Below are 27,150 nucleotides of genomic sequence, written 5' to 3'. Positions count from 1 at the left end.
ACTGTGGAAAGTCCTGTCATTAAAATCAATAAAGTCACATAGGTAATCTCTGAATTAAGACAGAAGTCATAGCATTTTGAGGCTTTAGTGCAGCTGTGTGTACAAGATGACTCATTCTCAACTGGGGCTTCCGGATGCTCCTGTGAGTTCAACAGTGGTGTGAAATTACTCTCCAAACAGAAAGAAGTGAAGATGCATTCTTTTAGCCTTACCCAATGATCATGTAATTTCAGCTTCCTTTTTTTCTGAATTATTGAATCATAGCAAATAGGACATTTTGAAATATAGGAACAAAATTTTCTCATACAAATGACTGACCTCCTAAAATAAAGTGCACCTGCTTATATAGAAATTCATATGTATTCAAGCTCTGATATATTCGTTGGTTTTACTGAAATGCTGATATTGAATGGAAACAAATGCTCACACAAGTCTTTCCTGTTCAGAAATGTCATGGAGTTATTTCAGGAGGAATGTGTTTTCTTTGTTTCAGATCATACAAAGGTAGCCACGTCTCTGTTTCACTACTGGATTACAGATATCCTTCCTGTGAAGAACAGGAAATAAAACCTTGCCTGCATCTGTATGCACAGGGTTAAAATTTAATATACAAACTCATAAACAGCTAGCAATTGTTCAGGAAGAGCAGTATCAATACACACTCTACAACTTCAGGTAAATGGATTTTTTATTGTGTTACAAACTTCAGAAGACAGTAAACAAGGTAAAACAACATGTGACTTTTTGTGTTTGGTTGGTCAGGAATATCCATATGCTGTGTGACCTGAGTCTTCAGCTGGGTTACTATGTACATTTCTCCTTAGGATAAGGGACTTAACTGGAATGATAAAGTCTGTATCAGGTATTTTGTTTAAGAACAATAGTATTTCCTTTTTTTGTTTGTAAATTTATCATTCCTTTCTGGAAATTATATTTCTTGACTTTTTTGTATATCTACTTGCTTGGAAAACAAAACTATATTTTTTATATTTAAATCTAATCAACAACACATCGTGAGGAACATATTTTTGCTGAATAAACTGCTAAATTGTGGAAATAGATGTATTTCTACATGTGGGTCATGTAGGTACTGTTTGGAGTTATGAAGAAACTTGGATGGCATTTTCAGAACTGTTCCATGGCTAAGCCTGTTACAATCTGACAGGCCTCACTGACTGCAGAGTTATGGGACTGGGTTCTCTCACTGATTACTGTGTAATCTGTCTACTACTATGTAGTCTTTCTGCAGCTAAATTTATCCGTGTGTAGATAATACAGTAAATAATATCCATGGTTGTAAAATGTTTTGGAATCATGAATTAAAAAATGCTTTGTAAGTAAGAGCTTTCAGCCGAGTCGTTCATCTGGTCTTCTATCTTGGTGTGTTAGCTTCTTCATCAGTAAGATAGGGGCAACGTATTTATCTCCTCCAACATGTGCTTGGAGATACACTACTGATAAAACTATATAAACATTGCATGGTTTTTTGCTTTGTTTTTTATTTTTTATTGTGTTGCCTGATATATCCTGATGTAAGGCATTGGTTTAGGGATGCTCAAGAATTTCTAATAAAAATACAATCATATCTCTTTCTCATTTATTGAAGAAGTTAAAAGGGATTCAATAGCACACCAAAGGATTGCAGGTGCAGAAAAACTAGTCTTGTTGCTATGGCAGCTGTGTGGAGCTCTGAAGAACCTGAGTTTGGTCTGTATCTGTTAGGAAAGATGTGTAAACCAAACATTGCAGAGGGATGCTCTCTGCTTTAATGCTCCTTAATTGCTAACACATAGGCACTGTACTGTAGATGTGACTTTTCACTGAGATCCTGTGTGCCTCAGTCCCACATCTGGAGAAAGAAGAAAATATCACTTTGATGTGAAGCACCTAGATACTCTCCTAGAGCACCTAGACCCATGGGAAATTAATAACTTCATCCTCAGATTAAGGTTTGAATGTCACACAATAAATGAGGCCTAGGAACTGCAAAAAAGGGTACACAGTAACTCATTGGGTAAACATCATCTGTCCTAAACAGTGAATATGAAAAAAATAAATGAGGTCACATAATTAAAGGCAGAATTTTGAAACACAAGTACAAACCAGGTCAAATAAGGACCACAAAAACCACTGTAGTGCCTGCATTTCCTGATAATCGAGTGACTGTGCTGAGGGATGTTATAAGGCTGCTGCTTTGAGTGGACCCCAGGACCTGTCAATTCCTTCTCCTTGTCCTCTGGATCCCAGGCTGGTGCACCTGGAGATCTGGATGTCTCCCCCACACGCCAGTGTAGGTGAGTGCAGCTTTCATGTTCCCAGGTTCAAACGGTAGTGATGCTTAGCACGGATCTTGGGGACACACACAACACTCACGTGGATGACTACACAGGGCTTTGATGCCTTGAATACCAGCACAGGACCCCAGTCTGTCTCATATCCCTGCCTGGATCCTGGCCCCTCTTAACTCTATGGTTCTCCTACTCACCAGCTACTCCAGCCTGACACGTTTACACACTCATAAGCACTCATGCACTCATGTCACACCTTTGTTTATTGCTTTAATTTCTCTTCTTTAGTATTTCCTTTCAGTGCTTGGCCATTTCTCATAAACACAGAATGGTTTGAGTTAGAAGGGACCATAAAGATCATCAAGCTCTAACCCCTCTGCCATGGGCGGGAACACCTTCCACTAGACCACGTTGCTCAGTATTAAAGGGATTTTTAAAATACCACTGAATTCTAAATAACTGCATATAGAGGAGCATATTTTGGTATCTTTGCCAAACAGAAATATTTTCACAGAATCACAGCATGGGTAATGTTAGAAGGGACCACAGTGAGGTCATCTGGTCCAACCTCCCTGCTCAAGCAGGGTAAAATTTTGTATTATCCCAGAATGTGAGTAAAATTTCTAGGTCAAAAATGTACTTTGCTTGAATCAGGTAATAATGGAAAGAAGATTACTTTCAGTCTCTCTTTTTTCCCTTTGCTTTTACCACTGTAAGAGCTTTATATTCTGTGTGAAAATCAGCTGGCCCCAGCAAAGCAAGCCTGGGAACAATTTCAGAGCATAGCGAGTTAGTTGGTGATATCTGATGTCTTTGTAAATGACCTGTGATAGGAGCTGAAGCTTACACTTATCAAACCTGCCACTATTGCACTAACAGGGATTATGAGGAGTAGAGGATAAAGTATGTTGAAGAGTTTAGAAAATTGGACCAAATCCAAGCAGATAAATTGTAGACTGTAATTGTAGATAAATGCAATTGCATAAGAGTGTATTTGTTTCTGAAACAAATGTGCCAGACAACAGTGTGCTGATTTGCAACATGCATAAGGACACTTAAGAGCAATACACAAAAGAACAGAGCTGAAGATCTAGTTTAATAGTAAAAGAATGGACATTACTTAAAGTAAATTAGGCAGTGTACTATAAACAGCAGGGGTTCCATGTTTAATGTCCTATTTGCAGTCAAAAAAGATTTCATACATCAGGATTTTAATACCTGGTCACTTTTCTGTACTGCTTCCGTAAAATAAATGGTGCTCAATCTTCCTACAGCTTTTCAGGTTTATTTGAGTAGTGGTGTAACCAACACGGCTGGGATATGAAAATTGAAATATTTAAATTAATATCCACCAGTGAATACTGTGGCCTGCCTTTCACTATACAAGGCTCCTTCAACATAGCAATGAAACATTTATCCTTTTGGATTTTCATGCCAAACTTATAAATGGCAAAGGAGATGGCCTTGAATTTTTGCTTCTTCAGCATCATTCAGTTTAATGAACGTACAGCATCATGGAATTTCTGAGGCATGGAAGAGTTTTTTTAAGTGGACTTTGCATCAGAAAACTTCAGACTGTTATCAGCATATTTCAAACTTCTGGGAAGACACCTTTAAAATTTTGGTTTTAAAACCTACATGGGCTCCAAGAGCAGGAAGAATTTAAGGATCAACTGGAAAGTAACCTGCATGTGTTTTCAAGAGTAAACTTTGTCATTTGCATAATTGAGCACTGCACAGTAAGTAAGGAGCAGCAGCACAGTGAGAGAGAAATCGGGCTCTGAGTAGGTGGTGGTCCTTTACCAGTGTCCAAAGAAGGCCATGGAGGCTGAAGTAATTTGAGGCATCTGTGGTAGTGAATAGCTAGTCACTACGCTTGTATGCAAGGGTATGAGTTCAGAGCCATTATCTCTATATATAGGTACATGTTTTATTCTTAAAATTGCCTGTAAGACCTTAATTTTTCTCTTTTGTGGATATGTAATGTGGGAATCAATCTCTAATGTTACAGATTTTTACTGCTGTGTAAGTGGTGCAATATTTTATATAGCACTTTACAATCATGTAGAGTTATAAAGTCCTTAATACGATTTCTATGACAGCTGGGCTCTCTCCTGCACCACTGCTCAGTAGGCTGAATCTCTGAAATGGCAGCATAAAGGCAGAAGATTTTTAAGCTGTCTTTGACCAAAGGAACCATATGTCGTCCAGTAATATCAGGTATATCATAAAACCAGTCCACAGATGAAGTGTGGAAAGTGGTGTGTGTTGTACGTGTACAGTATGCTACACATTAAGTATAATAACAAAGAGTGGAAATGACAGCAAACTGTATGATTGGGAAAATGTATTATATTTAATATTTAGGGAAACCTCAGGTTATAGCTATGCAGACTTCATTAATTGCTTCGGCCCTAGATTGCACCTAAGGAGGGCTGCATTGCACGTGTTTATGCAGCTAATTAAGCTTCACTGTTTACTACTTTATCCTCTGCATTGCATATAAATAAACTTTTGTTTATTGTTTTCAGCTGTTAGATAGATATATGCTGAACTGAGGGGACAAGGGGACATATGTATAAAGAAAAAGCAGAAATTTACAGATGCTGTATTTTTTTCCCTTCTATAAGGATATAGGAAAAAGCTGTATATTCTGTGATTATTTGAAAACAGTGCATGTGCACCACAGTCACTGAAGGTCAAATATATAGCTTTAATAAGGATGTTCTCCAAGTCGAATGCCTTACTTTGTAGAATTAATAGTCTGTTGTCATTTTAATGTACTGCATACTCTTGTAAAATGTGTAAGCAAGCTGTAGTTCTCTTTTACGTTATTACTGCAAGGTAACATCCTGGTTTAGGATTCATAATGAAAAAAAAAAGTGTCATCTAAGATTGAAGAGGACTGCACGAAGAGAAGGAACAAATCTGTGGTTCAATACCTTCTTTTCTTTTGCATCAACTCTAGGGTGCTATAGGTTGCATCAAGTAGAGGCTGCTTCTCTTCATTTTCAAGATCTTTGCCAGTCTTCTCAGTCCCTCATTGAGCACACAGGTCATTCCTCCATCCCTGTCAGCCTCTGGTATTAGCTTCCCTCACCCATTTCCTATACTTTCAAGTTTACACATTTGTGCTTTTTCCCCATGATGCCTTCCACAGCTCTCTACAGAACAGACTTTCTACTGTCTTCCTTTCCTTCTTTAAAGCTCTCCTTTATTGTGATGCTGCCCAAAAGCTTGCCAGCATGCTAGGACCACTGCCTACTGTGCTGACTAATGTTGCCTTATTGTCTGTGTACTCCCACATCAATCTGCCTGTTTTCTCCCTGTTTTCTCCTTTCCTAAGAGAGTATAAGTTTCTTGCAGGATTTGCCCTGCTGCACAGCAGCCAGCACAACAAGTTCCTATTACATCTGAGGTGACAGTCTGCTGGGGAAATGAAATAGGCTTAACTACAATTGAGACCATGCTTGAACATGTAGGAAAGGCTGCTGATAGTCTAAAATAGCTTCATAATTTTACACTGCACACATGATCAGTCTGGTAAAACAGGGACTTGGTTCTCCCTAGCAGGCAGTGTTCTTTGGAGGCAGTGTTCTTCTGCAGGTTGCTAAGGAGAGCTTGGAGGCATGCAGGGTGGAATTCATTTCTCTTGACTTCATATGTCTACAGTGTTAATGTTTCCATCTGAGCTGCCTATCCTAAAGAACTTTCTGATCACTGGGATTAAATAGATACTTGTATGGGGCAATATAACTGATTGCTACTGGACATCTATTTTAGAATAGGAACAATGGTACCAATGGGAGCGCTTAGATCTTTGTGTTGACTGTTATGGGAGCATAAACACATAAGTCAGATGGAAACATCTGCATTGCAGGCATCTGGATCCTGTTAAAAAAAAAAAAAAGAATAAAAAAGATGATTTGCTGCATCTGAGAAAAGGACAGGAATGTGCATGTTGCATGACCAGAACGTCACCTACTCTTGTTTCTGGTCTGGCAGTGACAAGCTCCTTCAGCCTGAACAGGGCTGTGACCCCCTCTCCTTACTGCTTTCATGTCTCCTCTTGGGAAGTGACTGCCTGGGAGTGATAAAAGGGAGAAGAAGAAGAGTGAGGAGCTGTTGTACAGCTGTGCCTGGAACTCACATAAAACAAACTGAGGAGATGCTTCTCCTTCTCTTCCTCATGTTCCCTTCATGTGATCATGCACAAACCAGCCTCCACTACTTCTCAGGTAGACTCAGTAAAAGCTTGCTGTGTGATTTATTCCTCCTCCCAGTGACAATAATCAAGTGGAAGTGAATGTAAATGCACAAAGAAGTAACCATTGCTAGGAATATCAAACTGATCAGCTATTACCTGTATTCTGGAGAGGGAATCAATAACAAATATATTTTTTTCAGAATCACAGGACTAATCACTGAACTCTGTAGGCATAATGATAGCTGTTTGATCTCTGTCTGGCATGTGGGAACTTAAAATGAAGGTCATGTTCCAATCTGATTGGAATTCAGGGAAAGCAACTTGGCTTATTACAATGACTGTAGTGCTGGATTCTATTTACATTGGTAAACAGTTTAAAATACCTGACATGTTATTCAATTAAATCTGTGATTGCAAACTGACAGACCAAAGTTCATTGATTTTTTCCAACCACATTAAGCTAAGTACATGGCACAGTGTTTTATTAGCCTGTCTGCTTAACCCTTTCACCTTAATTCAATTACCGAGAATAAAATTAATGTGTAAAATATTAAATAACTCTAAATTTCTAAATTAGAAGACATTTCAAGAATATATTCATCTTGATAGTTTCTGGCATATATTTATTACTGTATGATTTACAATCTGCTACAGATCACATTGTTATTCAGATGGCAAAAGTCAGAAAATTTTTTCTCTATACTCATTCAGTAAATTGATAGATTCATAAAGGGTAAGACTGAAAAGGACATGAGATTATCTTCTCTGACCCCATCTAGATCCCTGGTCATAAATTTTCCCTTTACTTCAGGGCGAAGACCAGTCTGACAGAAGCACAGTTTGTGATTTTGCTAAAACAAGTCATCTGCAGAGACAGGCAGGCTTGATTTAAAGAAATCAAAAAATGAAGACTTAGCCCCTTCTCTAATAATTTATTCCAGTACTCAATCACTCACGCTTAAAATCATGTGCCTTATTTTAAATTTGAATTTGTCGAGGTTTAACTTTCAGACATTAGTTCTTGGTATGCTTTTCTTCACTAGATTAAGTAGTCCCTCACTACCCACTGTTCTCTGTCTGTAAAAGTTTTTGAACACTGTAATCAAGCTACAAGGCAACCTTTTTGCTCCCCTAATATTATCTCTTTAAATTATTTTATTTAAGGTATTTTCTACAGCCTTCAACTTGGTTTTGTGGCTCTCTCATACATTTTCTCCATTTTTTCCCACCATTTAGAAAACAAGTGTGGTAGAACTGAGCACAGAACTTCATTTAAAATCTCAGCAGTGCCAACTTTCATACTCACTGTTTCATTGGTTTTGGATCAACTTCTTGCCATAGTATTGTATAGGAAGTCCATGTTGAATTATTTTTCATAGTAGACAAGTACACTTGAAATTCATGGCTTTCCAGGATTTAGTCCTTGGTTCCATACTTCGTGTTCATAAATGTCTGTCTTTCTGTGTGGCTGTGTTAACTTTAATTTTCTTTTACTATGTCTAGATTAATAAGTGATGGATTGTTTTGTGCATGTGTACTGCTTTCATTAGTATTGACTGTCTGCTAATCTTGGTGACATCTGCAGATTTTACCAACAGTGATTCCATGTTTGCTTCCAGATCGTCAGTAAAAATGCTGGACGATGTCAAGGTCTAATTCTAATCCTTCTGGGATTCAAAGAGAAATAACATTATTCAGTTGTGATTCCCTGTTTGTACCTTCTTTTTGGAAACAGAAAGCTGAGATCATCTGGTAGATTTCTAATTTATTTAACATGTATTTATTGTATTATATGCTCCTTTTGTTTTGATCAGAAAGTCATGTGGCACTAAGTGTAATGGTTGTCAACAAGTATTTCTTCAGTTTTCTACAAGAACAAGCTTTAATACTTTTTAGATAAGGGTAAGATTCCAAAAACTGTACAAAAAACTGTAAAATTGTGTTTTAAAGTGTGTTTAAGGGCAAGCAGAACAATTGAAATGTATTCAAAGTAAATAACCTCTCAAGTTTGTCTTACGTGTTTTCAATTTGTTGGTCTGCGGGGGATTAGTTAAGAATGATTGTTGTGCAAGATTCTTTATTTTTAAACATCAAAGAAAAATTTGTACTTTTTTCTGCAAGATGTGATCCTTAATATTAGTTATGAAGGTGTCTAGTGTGTGCATTATCTGTTGTGTTGCATTTCTTCCAGCTGGTAATTGAAAAAAATCCCTTCAATAAGTTCATTAACTACTGATGAAAAAAACCATGTCTGAGATGTAGAAGTTTGCTTATGAAGTTGCATTCACAGTTTTATAGTGGGATATGTAAATATTCAGTTTTTTACAGAAGCAGTTCCCTGAGCAGATTTCCAGGCCACAGCACAGGTGTGTTAACTGTCAGCACCAGCATTTGCTGTCTAAATCCTGAGATAAGATCAGGGTAAGGATTCATCAGAGATATTGAACTGTGGCTGTATAAAGCCTTTGCAGACAAATAGCACAGAGCCTTCAGCTCCCAGGTTCTGGCTCACTGCTAATACAGAACATGTCTGGCAGGATTCCAAAAGGTTCCATAATTCTCCCCTACGCTGGAAGTCTTATGGAAAAAAAAATGCATAGTTTTTGTCACACTGCCCTGGCATTATCCTTTCTTTAACTCTGATTTCCTTATGCATAAGCAAAAACAACCGAAGTTCAGTACCAAGCCAAAAGCAGTTCAAGTGTCCTTGTGAGGGTACCTGAGGCACAAAGACTTTGCTGACTGTTTTGTTTCAAAAAGTCCCCTGCCTGTCTACTTTTTCCATAAATTACAAGGCCTTGCAGTGTGAAAAGTGGTCTCAAACTACCCTGCAGGTACCACAGGGTGAGATTTTGAAAGTAGGTAGATCCTGGGAAGCATCTGGTAACAGTGACTTACTGAGCAGGAGGGAAGGAGACACGGGATGCATGAGTGTAGCTTTTCTCATGTAGGTTGCAATGGTGATTCGTAGGCCTATTCTGCTCTGTGCTTAACAGCATTCTCATGGATAACCTGAGACTTGTACTTTTAAATTAGAGTGGTGGGAAACTTTTGAGGTGAAAGTCATAAAGATAAGATGGCATTGAGCAAGTATTTCTAAGAGGATCATTAGTCTTTTGAATAATAACTAAGGGTTCTCTCTATCAACCTCAATGCAGCTCCTGTTGTCCAAGGCTGATCATAGGAATTACTGGTGTCCAGAAATCATAAATGCTTTGTGCAGCAGTCTCTTGAATGGTATTTTGTTTGAACCCAACCAGAGAAGTGCAAAAAACCCCCCCATAATAATAAAAAAAACCATAAAATTATTTCTTAGAGATCCAAACTAGGCCAGTCTTTGCGACCTTTTTCTATTTTGCTGAGCCCATAAATTGTTGTAGTCATTCTTTGTGAATATCCCGGTGTTGGGGTTTAACCCCCGTCAGCACCTATTCACCACACAGCCAGTCGCTCTCCACATGGCAGGATAAGGGAGAGAATCAGAAGAGCAAAAGTGAGAAAACTTGTAGGTTGAGATAAAGATAATTTAATAGGTAAAGCAAAAGCCATGCGTGCAAGCAAAGCAGAACAAGGAATTCAGTCACCACTTACCACAGGTAGGCAGATGTTCAGCTATCCCCAGCAAAGTAGGGCTCCATCACATGTGACAGTGACAAACGCCATCACTACGAATGTCCCCTCCTTCCCCTAGATTTATATGCTGAGCATGACCCCATATGGTATAGGATGTCCCTTGGATCATTTGGGGTCAGCTGTCCTGGCTGTGTCCCCTCCTAGCTCCCTGTGCGCCTCCAGCCTCCTCACTGGTGGGATGAGGTGAAAAACAAAAAAAGGCCTTGGCTGTGTGAGCACTGCTCAGCAGTAATGAAAACATCCCTGTATTATTGTAGTGGATTGACCCTGGCTGGGTGCCAGCTACCCACCAAAGCCACTCTACCACTGCCCTCTGCAACTGGACAGGGGAGAGAAAATATAACAAAGGGTTCAGGAGTTGAGGAGTTGAGAGTTGGAGAGTTGAGGAGTTGAGATAAGGACCAAGAGAGATCACTCACTGATTACTGTCATGGGCAAAACACTCAAAATGGGGATATTAGTTAAATTTATTCCTAACAAAATCAGAGCAGGATAATGAGAAGTAAAATAAATCTTAAAAACACCTTCCCTGCACCCCTCCTTCCTTCCCAAGTTCTCCTCCTCCTCAGCAGTGGTGGGAGATGGGGAATGGGCGTTGTGTTCAGTTCGTCAAAGGTTGTTTCTTCTGCTGCTCAGGGAGAGGTGTCCTTTCCATGCTCCCATGGTATCCTTCCTGTGGGAGACAGTCCTCCACGAACTTCTCCAGCATGAGTCCATCCCATGGGCAGCAGTTCTCCACAAACTGCTGCAACGTGGGTCACTCCTCACAGGTGCAGTCCTTCAGGCACAGGCTGCTCCAGCATGGGTCATCCACAGGGCCACAAGTCCTACCAGGAAAACCTACTGCAGTGTGAGCTCTCCACATGTCAGCAGGTCTCTGCCAGTACCCTGCCACAGCACAGATTTCCCACAGATTCACAACCCTCTCTTGGGCATCCACCTGCTCCAGTGTGGGTCTCCTCCAAAGGCTGCAGGTGGATCCCTGCATCCCCATTGACGTCCATGGGCTGCAGAGGCACAGCTGCTCCACTATAGTCTGCACCACAGGCTGCAGGGGAACCTCAGCTCTGGCACCTGGAGCACTCCTCCCCCTCCCTCTCCTCTGACCTTGGTGCCTGCAGAGTTGTTCCTCTCATATACTTTCACTCTGTACTTCTCTGGCTGCAGTTACATCTGCTCAATAACCTTTTTTTCCTTCTTAAATATGTTATCACAGAGCCATTACTATCACTCCTGATGGGCTCAGCCTTGGCCAGCGGCAGATCCATCCTAGAGCCGGCTGGCATTGGCTCTGCTGGACATGGAGGAAGCTTCTGGCAGCTTCTCACAGAAGCCACCCCTGTAGCCCCCCACTACCAAAACCTGGCCACACAAACCCAATACAATTATCAACCCTGTTTTCAGTGCAAATCCAAAACACAGTCCGACGCCAGCTTCTGTGAATTAACCCTAACCCAGCCAAAAGCAGCACTCCAGGGCGTGCATGTCATCTGAAAAACCTACCCAGCAAAAGCATTCTACTCACAGTTGTTCTTTCTCTTCTCTGGATTCAAATCTGAGTCCATGGACCTGAGTATTATCTCAGTGCATGGGATGGCGTGGTCATGTTGCCGTTATGCCCTGCAGCATTATTCATCCCCTTTCCCAATCCAACAGCCTGTGCTTTTGAGCAAGAGTCATTACAACCAAGCACGCTGTTCTCTGGGATGCTCTAAGGCAGCGGAAATGTCTGCGATCCAACTCTCAGCTCAAGAGTATTGTGCACCAGGATATTAACTGTAAAACTGGCAATATTGCTTTGGTGCAGAGGCTTCCTCCAGGCACCCACAAGACAGATGGCTTTATCAGTACACAGCCATTCACCTCTGCATTGCAATTGAGAAGAAGTACAAGCAAATTTTCAACTATCTTTGCTAAGCAATTTTACAGCTGTCTATCTGAAATTAAAGCACCCTCTCTTGGTTGTGCTTTGCATTTTTATAGTGACTGGCAATCTTTTTTCCACAGTTCTACGCTCAGCCTTCCATTGGGTTTTTAATGCTCACAAAAATATGCGACACTGAGTTAATGAAGATGAGTGTTTCAGGCTGTAGGGAACCAAGCAAAGGAGAATTCTGTGTAATCTGTATAATTGGACACTTCCTATAGGCAGTGTGAAAAACAAATCATTTCTGGCAGGGAAAGACTTCTGTGTAGAAGTTCATAGGAATGAATTGATCTGCACCTCATGGAAAGTTTTCGTAGAACCTATACAAAGGTCATCTTCCAGCCTGCAGCCTGTCAGTCGCATTCATGAAGTGAACTTTGGTTTACAGGTCTTTGAGGTGGTATGAACCAAGGACTGAAGCAGTGCGTTTTTTGGTAAGTGGGTGTCTGTCTTTGGCTCAAATGAGTAGAAATCCATGAACACATCTCTTAAGTTGGAGTGTACTTCCATCAGAGTCAAAACAGATCAGAGATAAATTTTAAGACTAAGCAGTCCAGATATTTGCACCCCCTGGCAATTGTAGTACCTGTGCTCCAGTTTCCAAATAAAGGTGTCATCAGCTTCCCATAAGAAGGGGTAAGACTGAAACGTGTTTAAAGAGTAATATTACCTCGCCATCAGGAAAAAGCAGTAGGCGTAGATTTCTATAAACTGTAAAATGGGAGTTTACAATCAGCTCTGAAACTAACTTCAAGGTGGGACAGTCTGTCACTGCAGTTCCCAGTTCACAGCTGTGCACTGAAAGCCGTGCACACTGGACAAGTCAATGTCTGATAATCAGTAAAAACCTTGTTGACAAGGCTATGATGCAGGAAAGAGGTAAAAAACTAAAAGGTTGGGTTTTTTTTAATCTTTGTATATTACGGCAGTGAATCCTTATGCATTTCCTGCCTTGGAGAAGGAATGTGGGAAGAGTGGAAGAAGTCCTCCCTCTAACTCTGAGTGAGGAAAAAAAATATCCCAACAGCTTTTATTTCAAACCCTCCATTTGTCTGCATGTCTGGGAAAACCGTGGAAGTGTTGGTAAGAACATAGTAACATGAGAGAGGAATTCATACAGAGGAGGTAGGGAAGCAGGAAAGAAGAGTAGAAGGATATGCAACTTGAAGAGACCCATTTGCACATTCTTCATAAAGAAACACTTCCTACTTTTCTTTATACCCATTTCTTTCTAAGGCTGCTTCATCCTTTCAGAGATGAGAGAATAAAAACTGCCCATGTTATTAAAAATGCTGGTTCACCACTGATTTTTTGAAGTGTGCTTTGATGTATTCTCTAGTCCTTTCCAAATAATTCAGTTGCTTTTTTGACCCCTTACTGGGTATGGAGCTGACATCTTCATGGAATCATTATTTTAATCCTGAACAGTCCTTATCAGTTTAAGTAATTATGTGCACCATGTTGCAATGTCCTACACTGAATTTCATCTGCCATTTTATCACAAGTTGTCTGTGGTCATAGTGCTTTTCTGCAGCTTTGCACAGTCAGCTTTTGATTTTAGTCCCTGTGATAACTGTAGTGAAATCAGCAGTCTCTGTTCTCCCATTATTCATCACCTTTTCCAGGTCATTTAAGACTTTGCTGAGCAGCACAGATCCTGACAAAAATCCCATAGGATTGCGTTAGTGATTTCCTTCCGGTGGGAAAATGTTGCATTCCTACTTTTGTACTTTTTCTTCCATATTTTTTAATTGCTTATTAATTCAAATAGGATCTTCTTAACCCATGAGACTTCCTTTTTAAGGGCTTTTTTTTCCTCCATCGAATTTTAAAAACGCACTTTAGTACATCTTGTATGCTTATTTGTCAATTCCTAAAAAAAAATGCCAGTAGGCCTGTGAAGTGTGTCTTCCCTTTACAGATGCTTAATGGAGTGCATCCCAGTATATTTTTCCACGTGTCTGGTCATTCTGTTCCCTGCAATGGTTCCTACTGACTTGCTGAACAAGGACATCATATCCACTCATCTGTAGTTCCTCAGATCACCCCTGAAATCCTTTGTAAAAATTAGCCATTTCCCCACCTTCCCACCCCTGACACACAAAATTCCCAGTGAGAGGTTACACACTGCAGCTCACGGTTGTGTTATTTCATCCTTCGGTTGGTTTGGAGCTCTTGGGTGAATTCCATCTGGCCCTAGTGAGCTGTTAGGGTTTTGTTGTGGGAAATACAATCTCTGAAGAGAGAACTCCATGCTAAGTCCAGTGGATCTTAGTTCAGTGCAAATGCTCTCTGCTCTGCCCCTCTTGTTTTGATTTCCACTCCCATGTAATTTGAATTCTGTTCTAGTAATTTCTGCTTGGCCTTACAGTCAGACGTCAACAACACTTCATCAGAATAAAGACTATCTAATGAAAAAGTAAATGTTACAGAAATTGCGTTCTTTGGATTAATCTATTTTTCATGCTTTATTTCATATTTATTGTGTAGATTGTTTTACCCTCTTAAGTTGATGAATCTTTACAGTGTTCAGCTAGAGAGTTCACAACATGACATGTACCTTTACATGGGATTGTGCCTAAAAATAGACTATCAATAGTGTTAAATAACCACAATTGTGCTGGCACAGTGACATGCCAGAAATAATAGAAGTCTCTTTAAGGGATTAGAACATTTAAATTGGAAGACAGACAGTAAGGGATGGGAACTATGTGTAATCAGCAATGTGAAGACAATTGCAAGGAACCAAAACAAGGGAACATATCAGAAAGCATGCAAGAACAAAAAATCAGCTAGCAAGGTTCCCACTAAAGCTATGTAATTTAATTTGAAGTTTTGAAGGATTTTCTGTCATACTTGGAAAGCTCAAGTAATTTATATCTTCTTATACTTCAGTTTAAAGTCTTATGAGAGAATTTACAGACCTCTTTTGGTTTTAGTGGATTAATTCACTAGCCTGTTGCATTGGAGACATGCAGCATACAGGAGAATATATTCAGGATGGATCAAAGCGTTTACAGTTTCTAAATCAGAAACCATTTTTGGATTTTACAGATCTAGATATCCGTTGCTGCTAAATGTAAGAAACTTTCCCAGGAGACCACTAAGGAAGACTTCATATTCTCTGGATGTTTAGTCACATTTGCTAATGCAGGAATGGTAAATGTCAGTAAAATTCTACATTTTGATAATAGCACTAGATTATTTTAACTGTGATCACACGTAGAACAAGTTTCAGCCCTTCCAAAAAGAAGATTGTACAGAATTGTTTAGAAGGTGGAACAGGTGCTTTTGTAGGATTCATGACTCACAATTTATAAAACCATATGGAATATAGTCACCCACACATTTTGACTATCTGAAAATTTTGTTTGAAAAGAGCAGAGAGGTAGCAATGAAATGACTGGCTGAAGCTGAGTACTTCTGTTGTAAATCAGAGCCTTGGAATTAGAACCAAATTTGTGGTCATACTTTCAATGTATCTGTGTCATCTTACAATGAATCCTTTTCTATTCTGGAGTCCTGGTACCCCAAATATTCCCACTGCAGCTATATTTTCACATGCTCTAAAACAAATGAAAAATGTCCCTAGCTACAGAAAAGCACTGCATGCAGTATGTTAAGGTCTTTCACACACATAAAGTGTGGCAGTTCTTTGCAAGCCATCCAGTCATTCACAGGCATTTAGGAGATCTCATGACCTATCCTCAGCTGCCGTACCCAAATATCTACTTCTGGAATTGTATGTTAGAAGGCTGCTGCCTAAGCTCTCTCATTTGTGTGACTCAGAAGAGATTTAGCATGTGTGTAACAGGGTTGCAATGTGGGAGATACAGGAGGAGGAAGAACCCTGCTCAAGAGTTGGTTGCCCATTTGCTCATGGGCACAGTTTTACTGATAAGATTTCTCAGCAGCAGTACAGCACTGCTGGGAGTGATCTGTCCAGCTTTTTACAAACAAGTTCAAATTCCAAAGGCTCTGACCTGTGTGTATATGTGCAGTGGGCAAGTTACAATGGTTACACAGGTAATATCTGCCAGTGTATCTGTACACTGTGTATCAAGATGCAGAAGATATCTGGGATGCTGTGATGAAACCTGTCCTGATCTGAACACTGTAAATGGAATGAGGGATGCCCAGGAGGACATGGAGTCTGACAATCCCGCTTTTAGTCTCATCAGCCACAGAAGCAGCAAAGGACACAACGTGAAGAGTTTTCTCATCACAGATTGTAATAAAATTTCTCACACCAACTCTCACAGTGAAAAACACCCACTGAGGACTGGATAGCCAGGAACACATGTTCAGCCTGGTGCAGGAGCCTGTATCTGGTGGGTGTCTTGGTATAGTGGACTTTGGGGAGCAGAGCAGAGTGAGAAAACATGCCTCGCTCCTTAATAAGCTCTCCTTTCTTTCTTCAATCTCTTCTAAACAGAAGGGAAATTTCAGGCTGTTCACAGGAAAGAGCCTAGTGCCTTGTTTCTTTGCAAAACAGCAGCCATTGTACGTCATTCTTTTAGAGGAACAAAGAATCTACTGTCATGGATTAATAGCAGCTAAGTGGCACACACAGTCACAGGAGTGATGATGTGTCTCGCAACTCATGTATCCAGATATATCCATTGGGGTGCCATAGGCTTCTCTAGTCAGAGCAGTGCCTTGGTAGCTGAAAAATGACTATGTTAAAGGATGATACCCACCTTCTTCACAAGCTGTCAGGATTGTACTGTGTGTCCTTCAGTGCACTACCTTGCTTAAGTGGTGTGTGCTCTGAATACTGGGATCATTTCAGGACAGTGCATCGCACTTGTGAGGGACCTCTGTTACCAAGTGTTTCCAGGGTTAACTGGGACTCTGGACCTCTGCTGGAAGTTCTGCCTACCAGACATGAACCTTCCCAGAATAATGGCTATAGATATAAGTCTGTCCACCAATGCACCCAAACAGTTCTCAGGTTAATGAGCATAGCTCTCATGCCAAGTATTCCAGCTTCTCTGGTAGCAAGTTGTGCTGGTTGACTTCTGAACCCACCTCAGAAGCAGCAAGGCATAAAGTTGTTGCTCCAAAAAGACAGTTGTTATTCTGCTATGCATTTTAAACTCAACCAGCTCTCCATGAGTGGATATTAGGCAAGATACAACAGGGAAGTGCCTGTGATGCAGTGTCACTTGCACAGCAGAGACAGGCAATCTCCCCCCGCCCATATCTGCTAGAACAGTTTTCTCTTGCAGTCCAACCTACAGATTCTGCAAAACTAAGGTGGACCCAAACACAGAGTTGCCAGTGGTTGGCATGAACATAGCAGCATGTTTTTGAAAGGTGCTAGTTTCCATGAAGGTCTTTAGACCTTCAAGATCTCATAGCTCTCTGTTAATGCCCAACTGATGGCTCACAGTAGCAGTCAGTTCTGTAGGGCAGTGACTGTCTGCTGGGACATTGGAGGGTTGTCCCCACAATGATGATGTATTTGTGTATCAGGTCAGACAGTAACTGTTTATGCAGAGCCTTAAATTCAGTACTTCTCATGTGCTTGCTTTTCCGTGTAGTGGGCTACTCAATGTTACTAGTGTTGCTTTCTCTCTATGAAGACCTCCCCTGAGTGAGGGGAGATGAAGCTTGGCTATTGACCACATCCAGAATTTGGGGAATGAGGTAAAAATCAGTGTTCAAGGACATCCTCACTTATCAATATCTAAGAGGAGAGGAAGGGTTTGATGATCCTCCTTTTGTGAGGTTAAACATACCTTCTTCTTGTAATACATGCTTTTCATTTGCTTTGGTCATCTTCAAAGCTGTTCTTCATGACACCTTGTAGTAGGTTCATTTTGAATTCTTCTGCTCTAATCAGTGGGATGCAGTTTTTGTGACTAGCTGTATTTACACTGTTGATGTCTTTGTCTGTGCTAGTTGTACCAACTCACTGTACTAGCAACAATTCTTGCCCCAAGCTTAACATAAACATTTAAAATAGGTAAATTAGAATGGGAGTTTAGAGCAACTAGTTCCAAGGCTGACATCTGTGCTAGCCTTATCTGGAGCTAGGAGAGCGGTATCCAGCCCTGCTTGACCAGAACTGGGTTCCAGGTAAGCTCTGTTAGTAGTACCTTTGTGCTTTGCCGGTGGCAGTAGCACTTACCTACCTTTGCTTTGGAAATGCTTACGGATTTTTTTCCCCCTAGTTTCTAACAGATAGAACCTGCAGCATTTTAAGACAAATTTTGCTTTCATGAAAGAAGTTCTCCTTTCTCCATAGCAGAAATGAACTTTATTTTCAGCTATTCTTTTGCTGTTACATTTTTGTCAGCTTCTGTTCTTTCATCCCTCAATGGCATCAAAGCACTGTGGGTAGGCAGGCTGCAAACACAGGAATAACCACTTGGCAGTGGAGCTGTGGGAAGTGCAGGAGTCAATTCTCAGCAGGAAATAAACGGATAGTTTAAGCTACTTCAGTGGTAACTCCATAAGCCTCAGCAACACAGATCTCTTGCTGCTGTATATCTGTAACCTTAGATGACTTTGAGGACTGAACTCTCTGTAGTCTACGCCTCAGCTCATCTACACAACACTGCAGTCTTCTTTATTGATGGTATTTCCTACTTCTATCATCAATATATTCCAATGCATCTCCTTAATTTTGTGCTTCACAAAAATATTACTGTGTGATGCAACAATACAACTAATGTTGTTCCTGTTCCTTGCCTGCCTCATCATCTTAAAATTCATTAACCACCCTCATATCCCTCCTTAGCTCTGTGCTTTGCTGCAATGCCTAAAAAATTTGCAAACAGTCTGACTGTGAGCGAGCTGAGAACATTGCCTCGCATGCCAAGCGATACGTTCTCTTTGTTTCCCTGGGCTTCTTCAACTGGTGGCAGCCATCTGCCTCCCCACAGACTGTAGGTTCTTTGGGGTAGGACCATCTCTTCCTTCTGTAAGCTGACAGTGCCCAGTCCTGTTACTCCGACAGTTACATTTGGCTTAGGCAAAATTCCTTTTAGCTTAGCTCTAATTTTTAAGTAATGCACAGAATGATTTGCAAGGACATACTCTCAGATCTAATAACTGTTGAAGTCAAAAAGCTCAGGATTACTCATACAGTTGTGTGTAGAGGAAGATTTTCTGGTTTGTTTTCTTTATATGGTTGATTTTATTGATTTGCCTACAAAGACAAACCTTTGTGTTTACTCCTATCCTGCACAACGGATGCAGTGAAAGCCATAGGTAAGTTCAGAATCCTGCCCTGTATTCCTCCACCCTGGCCTCTTTAAGGATGATGAATTTTAGAAAGTACTTCTTTAGTTAAATATCTGGATTGTTTTCAAAATTATGACTTCCAAATGTCAGGTTGTCATTGAAGTATAGAATGAAAATTGTGAATGCGTTATGGGAAATCCTCTTGTAAAATTTTGCCCTTGTATCAGTGTGGAGGGCCTGGAGTAAATCAAGCTTTATGATCCTCAAAGCCAGCAGGGAGTCTTGCTTTAAACCATTTATTGTTCAGCACATAGGCAGTGCCCTGCAGTGTTCTGCCTGCAGTCTGTTCCCGTCAGGTAGGAGAAACCACCGTGGGAGACACCACTCCCAACCCCTTGAGCATATGGTGGGTCACAAGAAACTGTTGCCCATCAACATGCACACATGCCACCTGCCTGAGGTGCCTTGGGGCTGCCAAAAGCCTCCTGTCTTCAGGTGTGCAGCCTGCCTTCCCCTGGCAGAGAGGGGTGCCTTCACCCCAGCCACCCGTGGGGCAGGATTATCCCCTCCTTGGGCTCATGTTCTTGCTCTCACATTGTCAGTCTCGTGACCTTGCCCCACCAAAGCCAGTAATGTGGCTGTGGCAGGTTCCCATGGGAAGCAACTGTGGCAGGGGGAGAACCACCTGCCTTTCCCCTGCCTTTGCCACCATTGCTTGGGGCTCAAATAATACCCATGGGTCAGCACACACAAGTCAGCAATAACAGCATTGCAAGCAAGAACCACCAGCAGCAGTCTGAGCAAGTCCCAGTGAGACTTGTGTGCTTTTTGCAAGGGGCTTTCTGAGATAACCCTGCTGCACTGGGGGGACCCTGCTCACCTGGGCACCTCCATCACCTCTTCCTGTGGTTTAACTCCCACACCTGACCTGCTTACCTCCTTCCTCCCTCACTCTGCTGCAGGATGGCTACAAAGGTCTTTAGAAATAGATTAAAAAAAAAAAAAAAGAAAACAGTGAGGGGGGAAAAAAGCATTTATAGTTGTAGGCAATGGACTGTGGTGCATGTGAGAGTCAGGGCCTGCTACCATCCAGAGTCTCAAGTGACATAGGCCATTGCTATTCCAAATCCTGCAGGGATCTCCAGTGGCAAGAACTGACGAGGAGAAAAAAGCAGTATGGGACCCTTTCCTGAAGAGAAATTTCTAATCCAGAAGCTGAAGTATTGGTGTAGATGGAAATATTGATGTAACTGCCCTTTTGTCAGGATAAAAATGAATATGCTAAGTATCTGGGAAAATGAGCTGGGAAGTCAGAATCATTGTATGGAACACAGGAAGTAAGGAAAACTGGAAAGTTGAACCTGATATTAAGAGATAACATATTTAAGGATCTGAAAGTGCATTCTTATAATGGGAGAATCTTAGAATCATTAAATCTGGGAAAGACCTCTAAGATCATAAAGTCCAGCTGTCAAGAGAAGCAGAGGTCTGTGAAAGAGAAACCAGTGAAGTCTGAGGCACATAGAAAAAGTGTCAGGTCCAGGGATGATTACTGCCTAAATGTTTGAGGCATTTGTCTCAGGGTGGCTTACAGCAGAGACTGCAAAATCTGCCAAAAGAGCAGGGCCCTGAGCCCCCTGCTGCTGTGCTTTCCCTGATGCTTGCACTGAGCTGAGGTGGGTGATGTCATGTGCACTGCGCTCTGGAGAGACAGGGACATGCAGCACTGGCAACATGGAGAGCTTTTTGGGGAGTGCCAGTCAAGAAGGTGCTTCTAACAGTGTGGAAAGGATTTATTTCTGTTGATTAATTCCTGCTGCATTTGGGGAAGCAGCCCTTGCTGGTGACAAAGGCACAGGATTACAGTGAAGGAACTTATAATTTCATTATTAATTTCTCCTCTTAATGGAAATAGAGCACAAGATGGTGAATATTGACAGCTAGATTCAAAATGTTCCTTGTCTTTAATTTTGGGGAGGACATCAGCATAGCATTGACATGTACCCCCATCAAGCAGTGAAGGCATTAGTGGATGAATGAAGTGAATAGTCTGCACAGCCCATGGGATCCCCATGTATGTGCCAAAAGAGGCCTTTGTGGCTTGTTGGCCAGTCCCTTACCCAGGAGGGTTCATCTCTGTATCCTGGCAGTCAGGACTTAATTTTCAGAGGCTTGAACTTCAAAGTTCACCTGAAACAGCCTATGAGGGTTATTCTTTCAGAGCCCTTGGGCAACTAATACAGATTGTGGTAACACCTGCAATTACAGAAGATGTTCTGTAATTCAGCTGTGTTGAGCATGGCCAAGAAATCCTTTTTAAAGACAGCTGTGGTAGTCAAAGCATATTCTTTTCTTTCCCTTTTATTTTCTGCACAAAGAAACTTGTTTGGAAAGCTCTCCCATTCTGAATACCATGCCACAGGAATCTCACTACCATTCTCCAAATAGAGAGAGTTACACACAAAATGGCAGAAATAGGTAGTAATACATTTTTTTGCACCTCCTGGAACTCCAATACTGCAGTAAGGAGGTTTTTCTTTGAATGTAGGCAAGGCTGGAAATTTAAAGGAAAAACTCAGTGTTCTGTGTATTTCCAGAAAAAGGTGGACTCTGCAACATTAGCCTTATCCTGCTCTGGGCAGCAGGCACAGGCAGCTTCCTGCTTGTTCAGGAAAGCTGGCATGGGACATACAGTAAGAAAAATTTTTCATAGTACTGGTTTTCATCTCAAATGCATTTTGGCAGATACTGATACGCTTCCTATTAACTTCAGTAGGCTCCCAATTTTATGTTGATTGTTTCCTGTTAATACAGTATTTCTTATAGCTAAGGAACACAGCACTTAAGGTTTAACGTGGGGGCACTGTGCAAGTTGCATATTATGAAACAAAGGAACCAACAGATTGGCAGGTTCCCAGACTCTTGCTTTTAGTGCCCAGAGAAGCTGTGGAAATGTTCAAAGCCACGTTGGATGGGGCCTTGGAGCAACCTGCTCTAATGGAAGTTTTCCCTGCCCATGGCAGGGGAGTTGGAACTAGATGACCTTCAAAGCTCCTTGCCAACCCAAACCATTCTATGATGATTCGCTGATGGTGATTTAGACTGACACTATAGGATGAGTTCTACTCAAGTTAACTTTTTTTTGAATGAGACATAACTCTGCTGGTGCCAACAGGGTTGATGTGGTACAAAGATGGTGCAGCAAAAGGAAAATGAGATCTGCCACTGTGTGCTGTGTAAGCCAGAGCCTCAGAGTCAAACAGAAGTGTTCCTTTATATAACATTAATTAGGCATCTGCTGAAAAGAAGATGAGTTATGAGAATTCTTGAAAAGTGGTATCATTGTGGAATACCTAATATAGAGTACTTCTCCAAGTAGAAACATATTTCTGCTCTTTTACAGCAGAAATATTTCTCAGAGAGCTTTAGGCTGCCGTAGCAGAGAATATAGGGGTGCAAATCAGCACTGGAACACTTGTGATGAAAACTGATGTGGGTTCAATGTGCTCACTGGTGCTATATTGACTTACACCACCTGAAATTTTTACCTTGCAAGTAGGACTGCACCTGGAGTCAAATTCTGCCTCGCTATCCACATTCAAGGTTGAACATATTGATAATGAAAAAAGGGAGCTTTCTCAACACAATCTATCCATGGACACTCCTAAAAGATGGAGAAAATAATTTTGTAAATTAGATTTTACCGCCATTTCTCACACAGTGTGCTATATGACTCCAGGAACAGAACTGAATCCAGTGAAAAGAGATCACCGTTAAAGCAGTAATAACAGTATCAGATTAGGTATTTTTAGTGGTAAAGATTTAGCAGTAGAGAAGTAAGCAAGAACATGCATAATGCTGAGTAAAAGAGAACACTCTTGGGAAAGAAATAATTTATTTTTAAATATGCCTCCAAATAGCCATGTAATATTAGCACATCCTTTCAACTCGGGTCATGGCTGCATTAAGGTTCCTACCCAGTCAGGTCAACCTGTGGGTATAAATATATGCTTTAAGTTATGTAAACACCATCCAATCCTACACCATCCAATCCTATTTGCATTGTCACTCTATGACACGAAATGCTATAATGACCTCCTTTTAGTTTGTCCAGTGCTATGTATAAAACAGGCTTAGGTCCTTTTCTTGTTAAGGAGGTCAGCTCTCTTAATGAGCTTTAAGCATTCCCAGAGAGTCTTGCAATATTGCAAGACATACCTGGCCCCAGGCAGGACAGTTATGGCTCTGCCAACACCTAAGTGGTGCAGACAGATCCCATGTGACAGGTTATGTAACTGAGCTGGGCTTTATATGCCCCGGGACCCAAAGCATGTAAAGGGCTCGAGGGAGAAGAGCATCAGGTGAGGAAAATATGTTTGCATACTGTGCTTCTTGGGGTGCTTTTGGCATTGTAGCAAACAATATTAGGCTTAATCTTATGCTTCATTAAGAGGTCAATTTGTAGTAAGTCCGTGGGATTTAGTAATGATTTGTGTGTTCTAGAATTGAAGGGGCTGAAATTCTACGAAGACTCAGAAATCATGATGATTCCTCTCCGGAGAATGACACCTGGGTATATAAGGTTATTGCAGGTATGAAATTATGTGGGTTTGGGGTTTTTTTCTGCTTTTAATTGATCTTCAAAGTACCTCTGTTTCTCTTGACCAGCCTGATTTTATTTCAAATTATTGCATGACCAACCCAAGGGAAGACTTGTTTCTTGTGGGCTAACTTACATAACAACACAAAGAAGGCTTAATTAAGCCTCTGCTGAAAGGCAATTGAATTATGATATATCTTGATAATTGGTATCATGGTGGAATACCAAATGCAGAATACTTGGAAGGAGTTTATGCTTCTGCAGTGCTAAAACAGAAACTGCTTCTCCATAATTTTCTCTTTCAATGGCTTTGTGTATTTGGAGCAGCAGGAAAATGTTAATGGGAAGAAGGATGATGGCTTCCTGATCAACTCAGATGAGCTGTCAGTGAAACACTTCAGCCAGCTTCCATGGCTGTGATAAAGAAACCTCAGTCAGTGATGCACTCTGGAACACAGGGGGACATTCAATCATTATATGAAAAAAAAATAAAAGCAAGCATAGAAAATGCTTTAAAACAACTGAATAATTGAGACTAAAGCAGCCAAGTATATATATATATATACATATATATACATATGTATACCAAAGTAGAACATCTTCCTTATTTTACTACATATTTTGATATTTACAGTGTATCTATCCTTTCTGTGGAAAATGTCACAGCTCTTAAAAATGTGATCTGCATCCAGAATCATAGGCTATAGTAGCTGAGGGATGATGATTGAGTAGTTGAGAGGCTGAGCTAAAGATACTGTGTTTCAGACCTAGCAGTGAATTTCTTTCATACTTCCCTGTATATCTTTTGGTATCACCCTACGTAGTAATTCTGTTCGGAATTTCCACTGTCTTTATTTATTCTACTGCTGAAGAAACCCTAGCTAGATACATTGATCAAGGTCAGAGCACTCAGCTCTGATTCTTTAAGCTCTATAAAAACTGGAATATGGAAGTGAAAATCAGGCTCCTTGGAATCTCTTGCTCCTCTCAGTGGTGCCATCCATGCTTTCTGTTCACAGATTGCAAGGGAAATCATTAAAAACATTATTTGAGGCCTAGTCCTCTTTTCATGTACAAAAACAAAATGCACCAACTAGAAAGACACATGATATGTTTTAACTTGAAGAACCAGTGTGTATTGGAATTTGTATTTTGCTCTCTAGAGAGTCCATGCAACAGTGTTTCTGCTTCTTGGTTAGTGTATCATATGTACTAGGCAAGCAACAGTAACTTAATTTCTTTTTTGATTGTTTTTCAGATAATAGGTAATTGATTTTTTTTTAATCTTTACTTTGATTGTCTTGAACGAAGACTTTGTGTCTTGGTTGTACTTGACAAAGTGACTGTGTTAAAACTTGTCTGCTTGGTCTAGTCTTACTTCTAGAGCTCATGAGCGGTGTTCGTGGTCCCTTTTAGCCTTGCTTTCCTGAATTAATACCTAACGTTCAAGGGAGCATCTCTGTGTTAGCAGCTAATCTGTGGGAAGGAAGAAATCTTTGCACTTTGCTGAACAAGAAAGTTCCTTCTCCTTTATGCCTAAGCCTCCACACTTGATTCATCTCTCCCTCTCAGCACGGTAGCCACGTGGAACCCCATTAAAGTCACCAAAATCAACAGTTGCAATTGAAAGAAAAATCATATCAGAAATGTGTCCTTTCTTTTGCAAACTGATAAAAAGGGAGGCCGTCCAAAACATGCAATAGTTCGTGACAAATACTCTTAAGCAGAAAGCAGAATCGTACTATGTTAAATGGCATGGAGAAGAAAGAAGTGCTTTGTAGGTTCCAAAGACCTTCTTTTGTGTTGCACTCAGCTGAATCAGCATGTAACTTGCCCTGTTTCTCCCACAGACTCAAGCTGCAGCAAAAATTGTTATCAACCCATCAGACACAGCACTGCAACGGGCAGCGTTCCTCCTGGGAGTATTTGGGATCAGTATATCCAGCTACAGCACTCATCAGCTAACTCAAACAAAGAGATTTCCCTTGACCCCTTAAGCTGTGTTGGGATGTGACCCAAGAAGTCCAGGCTTATGTCAGTACTGCTGATGAGTGGCTTTTCTGCCTCAGTTACCAGTGTGGAGGTAATGAGACACTTTGCAGTCGTGACTTCTACGTGCAAAGTTAAAAAAATGGAAGAATTCCAGACATCTTCAAGAAAGAAAAAAACTGCTATCAGAATCATCAGATTTCCAAATAACAAAAACCGTCTGTAAATACAATGGACTTCTTTTGTTATCCAGTGTATACACAGAGAGAGACCTAAAGGTATAAACATGTGGTTACATTCAGAGTAGGTGTAAACAGGTTGATGGGGGTGCCGTGCTTCAGGAGAATTGCACTGCATTGCAGCTTTTGCAAATTGACTCTGATGCAAAGACTGGTTTTGAAAAGAAGTTAAAGGCAACATATTCCTCTAATAAGAGTTAGAACGAATGAAAGTAATCTCCCATTGACTCTCTTCACTATTCTAACTAGATATGTACATTTGTGTGTATTACAGAATTTGTGCACTCTAGCCTTTTTTATTGGATCTTAAACATTTCCTGATGCCTTTTGAGTAGCAATGTCTGTGTATGTAACACAAGCTGGTAGTCTTCTGCCACAGCAGAGATGGCCACAGGCTACACCAGCCATATGGTGCTGGGAAAGGCCCATGGCTCCAGACCAGATAACTTCATAACTCTGTACAGTAACTCTCTGTTCTAGAAAGTATCAGTAAAAATATTGTGTTGGGTTTCACTGTGAAGTTACACATCTGATCAAATTCCTCTGCAAAGCCAACTCATCCCATAATATACATTTTGATTAAAATAGAGATTAAGCTTTTTTCCCCTCCTTCTCCGTGGTTTTTTTCTCACTTGGTGCAATAGCTTATTCAAGAATGCTCTTTTACTATTGGTTTGCATTTTTCCAACTGTTTCTGATGTTTTATGTAAACATAGCTTTGTGGGCTCTTCTGTACATATGTTAGCATTTAAAATCCTTTGTTCTCAGTTACTAAATACAAATATTATTTGCGGTTTTTTAGTGTTTAAAATTATTGCATCTGTCAACAGTGTATATATTCAACCACTAAGGGGCATCCTACACAGCTGAATATTTTGAACTCTTCAGGTTGCTCATTCCAACATTACAAACCACAAATTGAATCAGGCTGAAATTTTTACTTTTTTTTTTTAAACTGTTGTTTCCTCTGTATCCTTTTTTCTCATCCCCTCCAAGAAATGTCTCTCCTCTCCCACAGCTCTTGTAAACTGAAAATGATGAGAAAATCAGCATTTACAAGGTCATTTTTTCCA

The 27,150-nt window shown here is 40.6% G+C and overlaps 1 protein-coding gene and 1 long non-coding RNA gene across 2 annotated transcripts in view; both read left to right on the top strand.

Annotated features, from left to right (window-relative positions):
- Window positions 1–1,599, top strand: part of ERICH1 (glutamate rich 1) — a 100,245-nt gene extending 98,646 nt beyond the window's left edge. The window contains exon 6 of the mRNA XM_018088890.2: window positions 494–1,599. Within this exon, the coding sequence (XP_017944379.2) occupies window positions 494–567 (74 nt within the window). The 3' untranslated portion in view covers window positions 568–1,599. The remainder of the gene's footprint in view (window positions 1–493) is intronic.
- A 2,172-nt stretch (window positions 1,600–3,771) lies between these two features.
- On the top strand, window positions 3,772–25,869 carry LOC108644323. Its single transcript, XR_001923208.1, has 3 exons — window positions 3,772–4,027; window positions 23,753–23,841; window positions 25,700–25,869. It is a non-coding gene; the product is annotated as an uncharacterized LOC108644323 (long non-coding RNA).
- The last annotated feature ends 1,281 nt before the right edge of the window (window positions 25,870–27,150 follow it).

This window comes from Manacus vitellinus, unplaced genomic scaffold (genome assembly GCF_001715985.3).
Source record: "Manacus vitellinus isolate BGI_N305 unplaced genomic scaffold, ASM171598v3 scaffold_11_pilon, whole genome shotgun sequence".
NCBI classification, from domain to species: Eukaryota; Metazoa; Chordata; class Aves; order Passeriformes; family Pipridae; genus Manacus; species Manacus vitellinus.
Note: the sequence above shows the minus strand (reverse complement) of the source record. Positions and strands in the feature narration are given on the sequence as shown.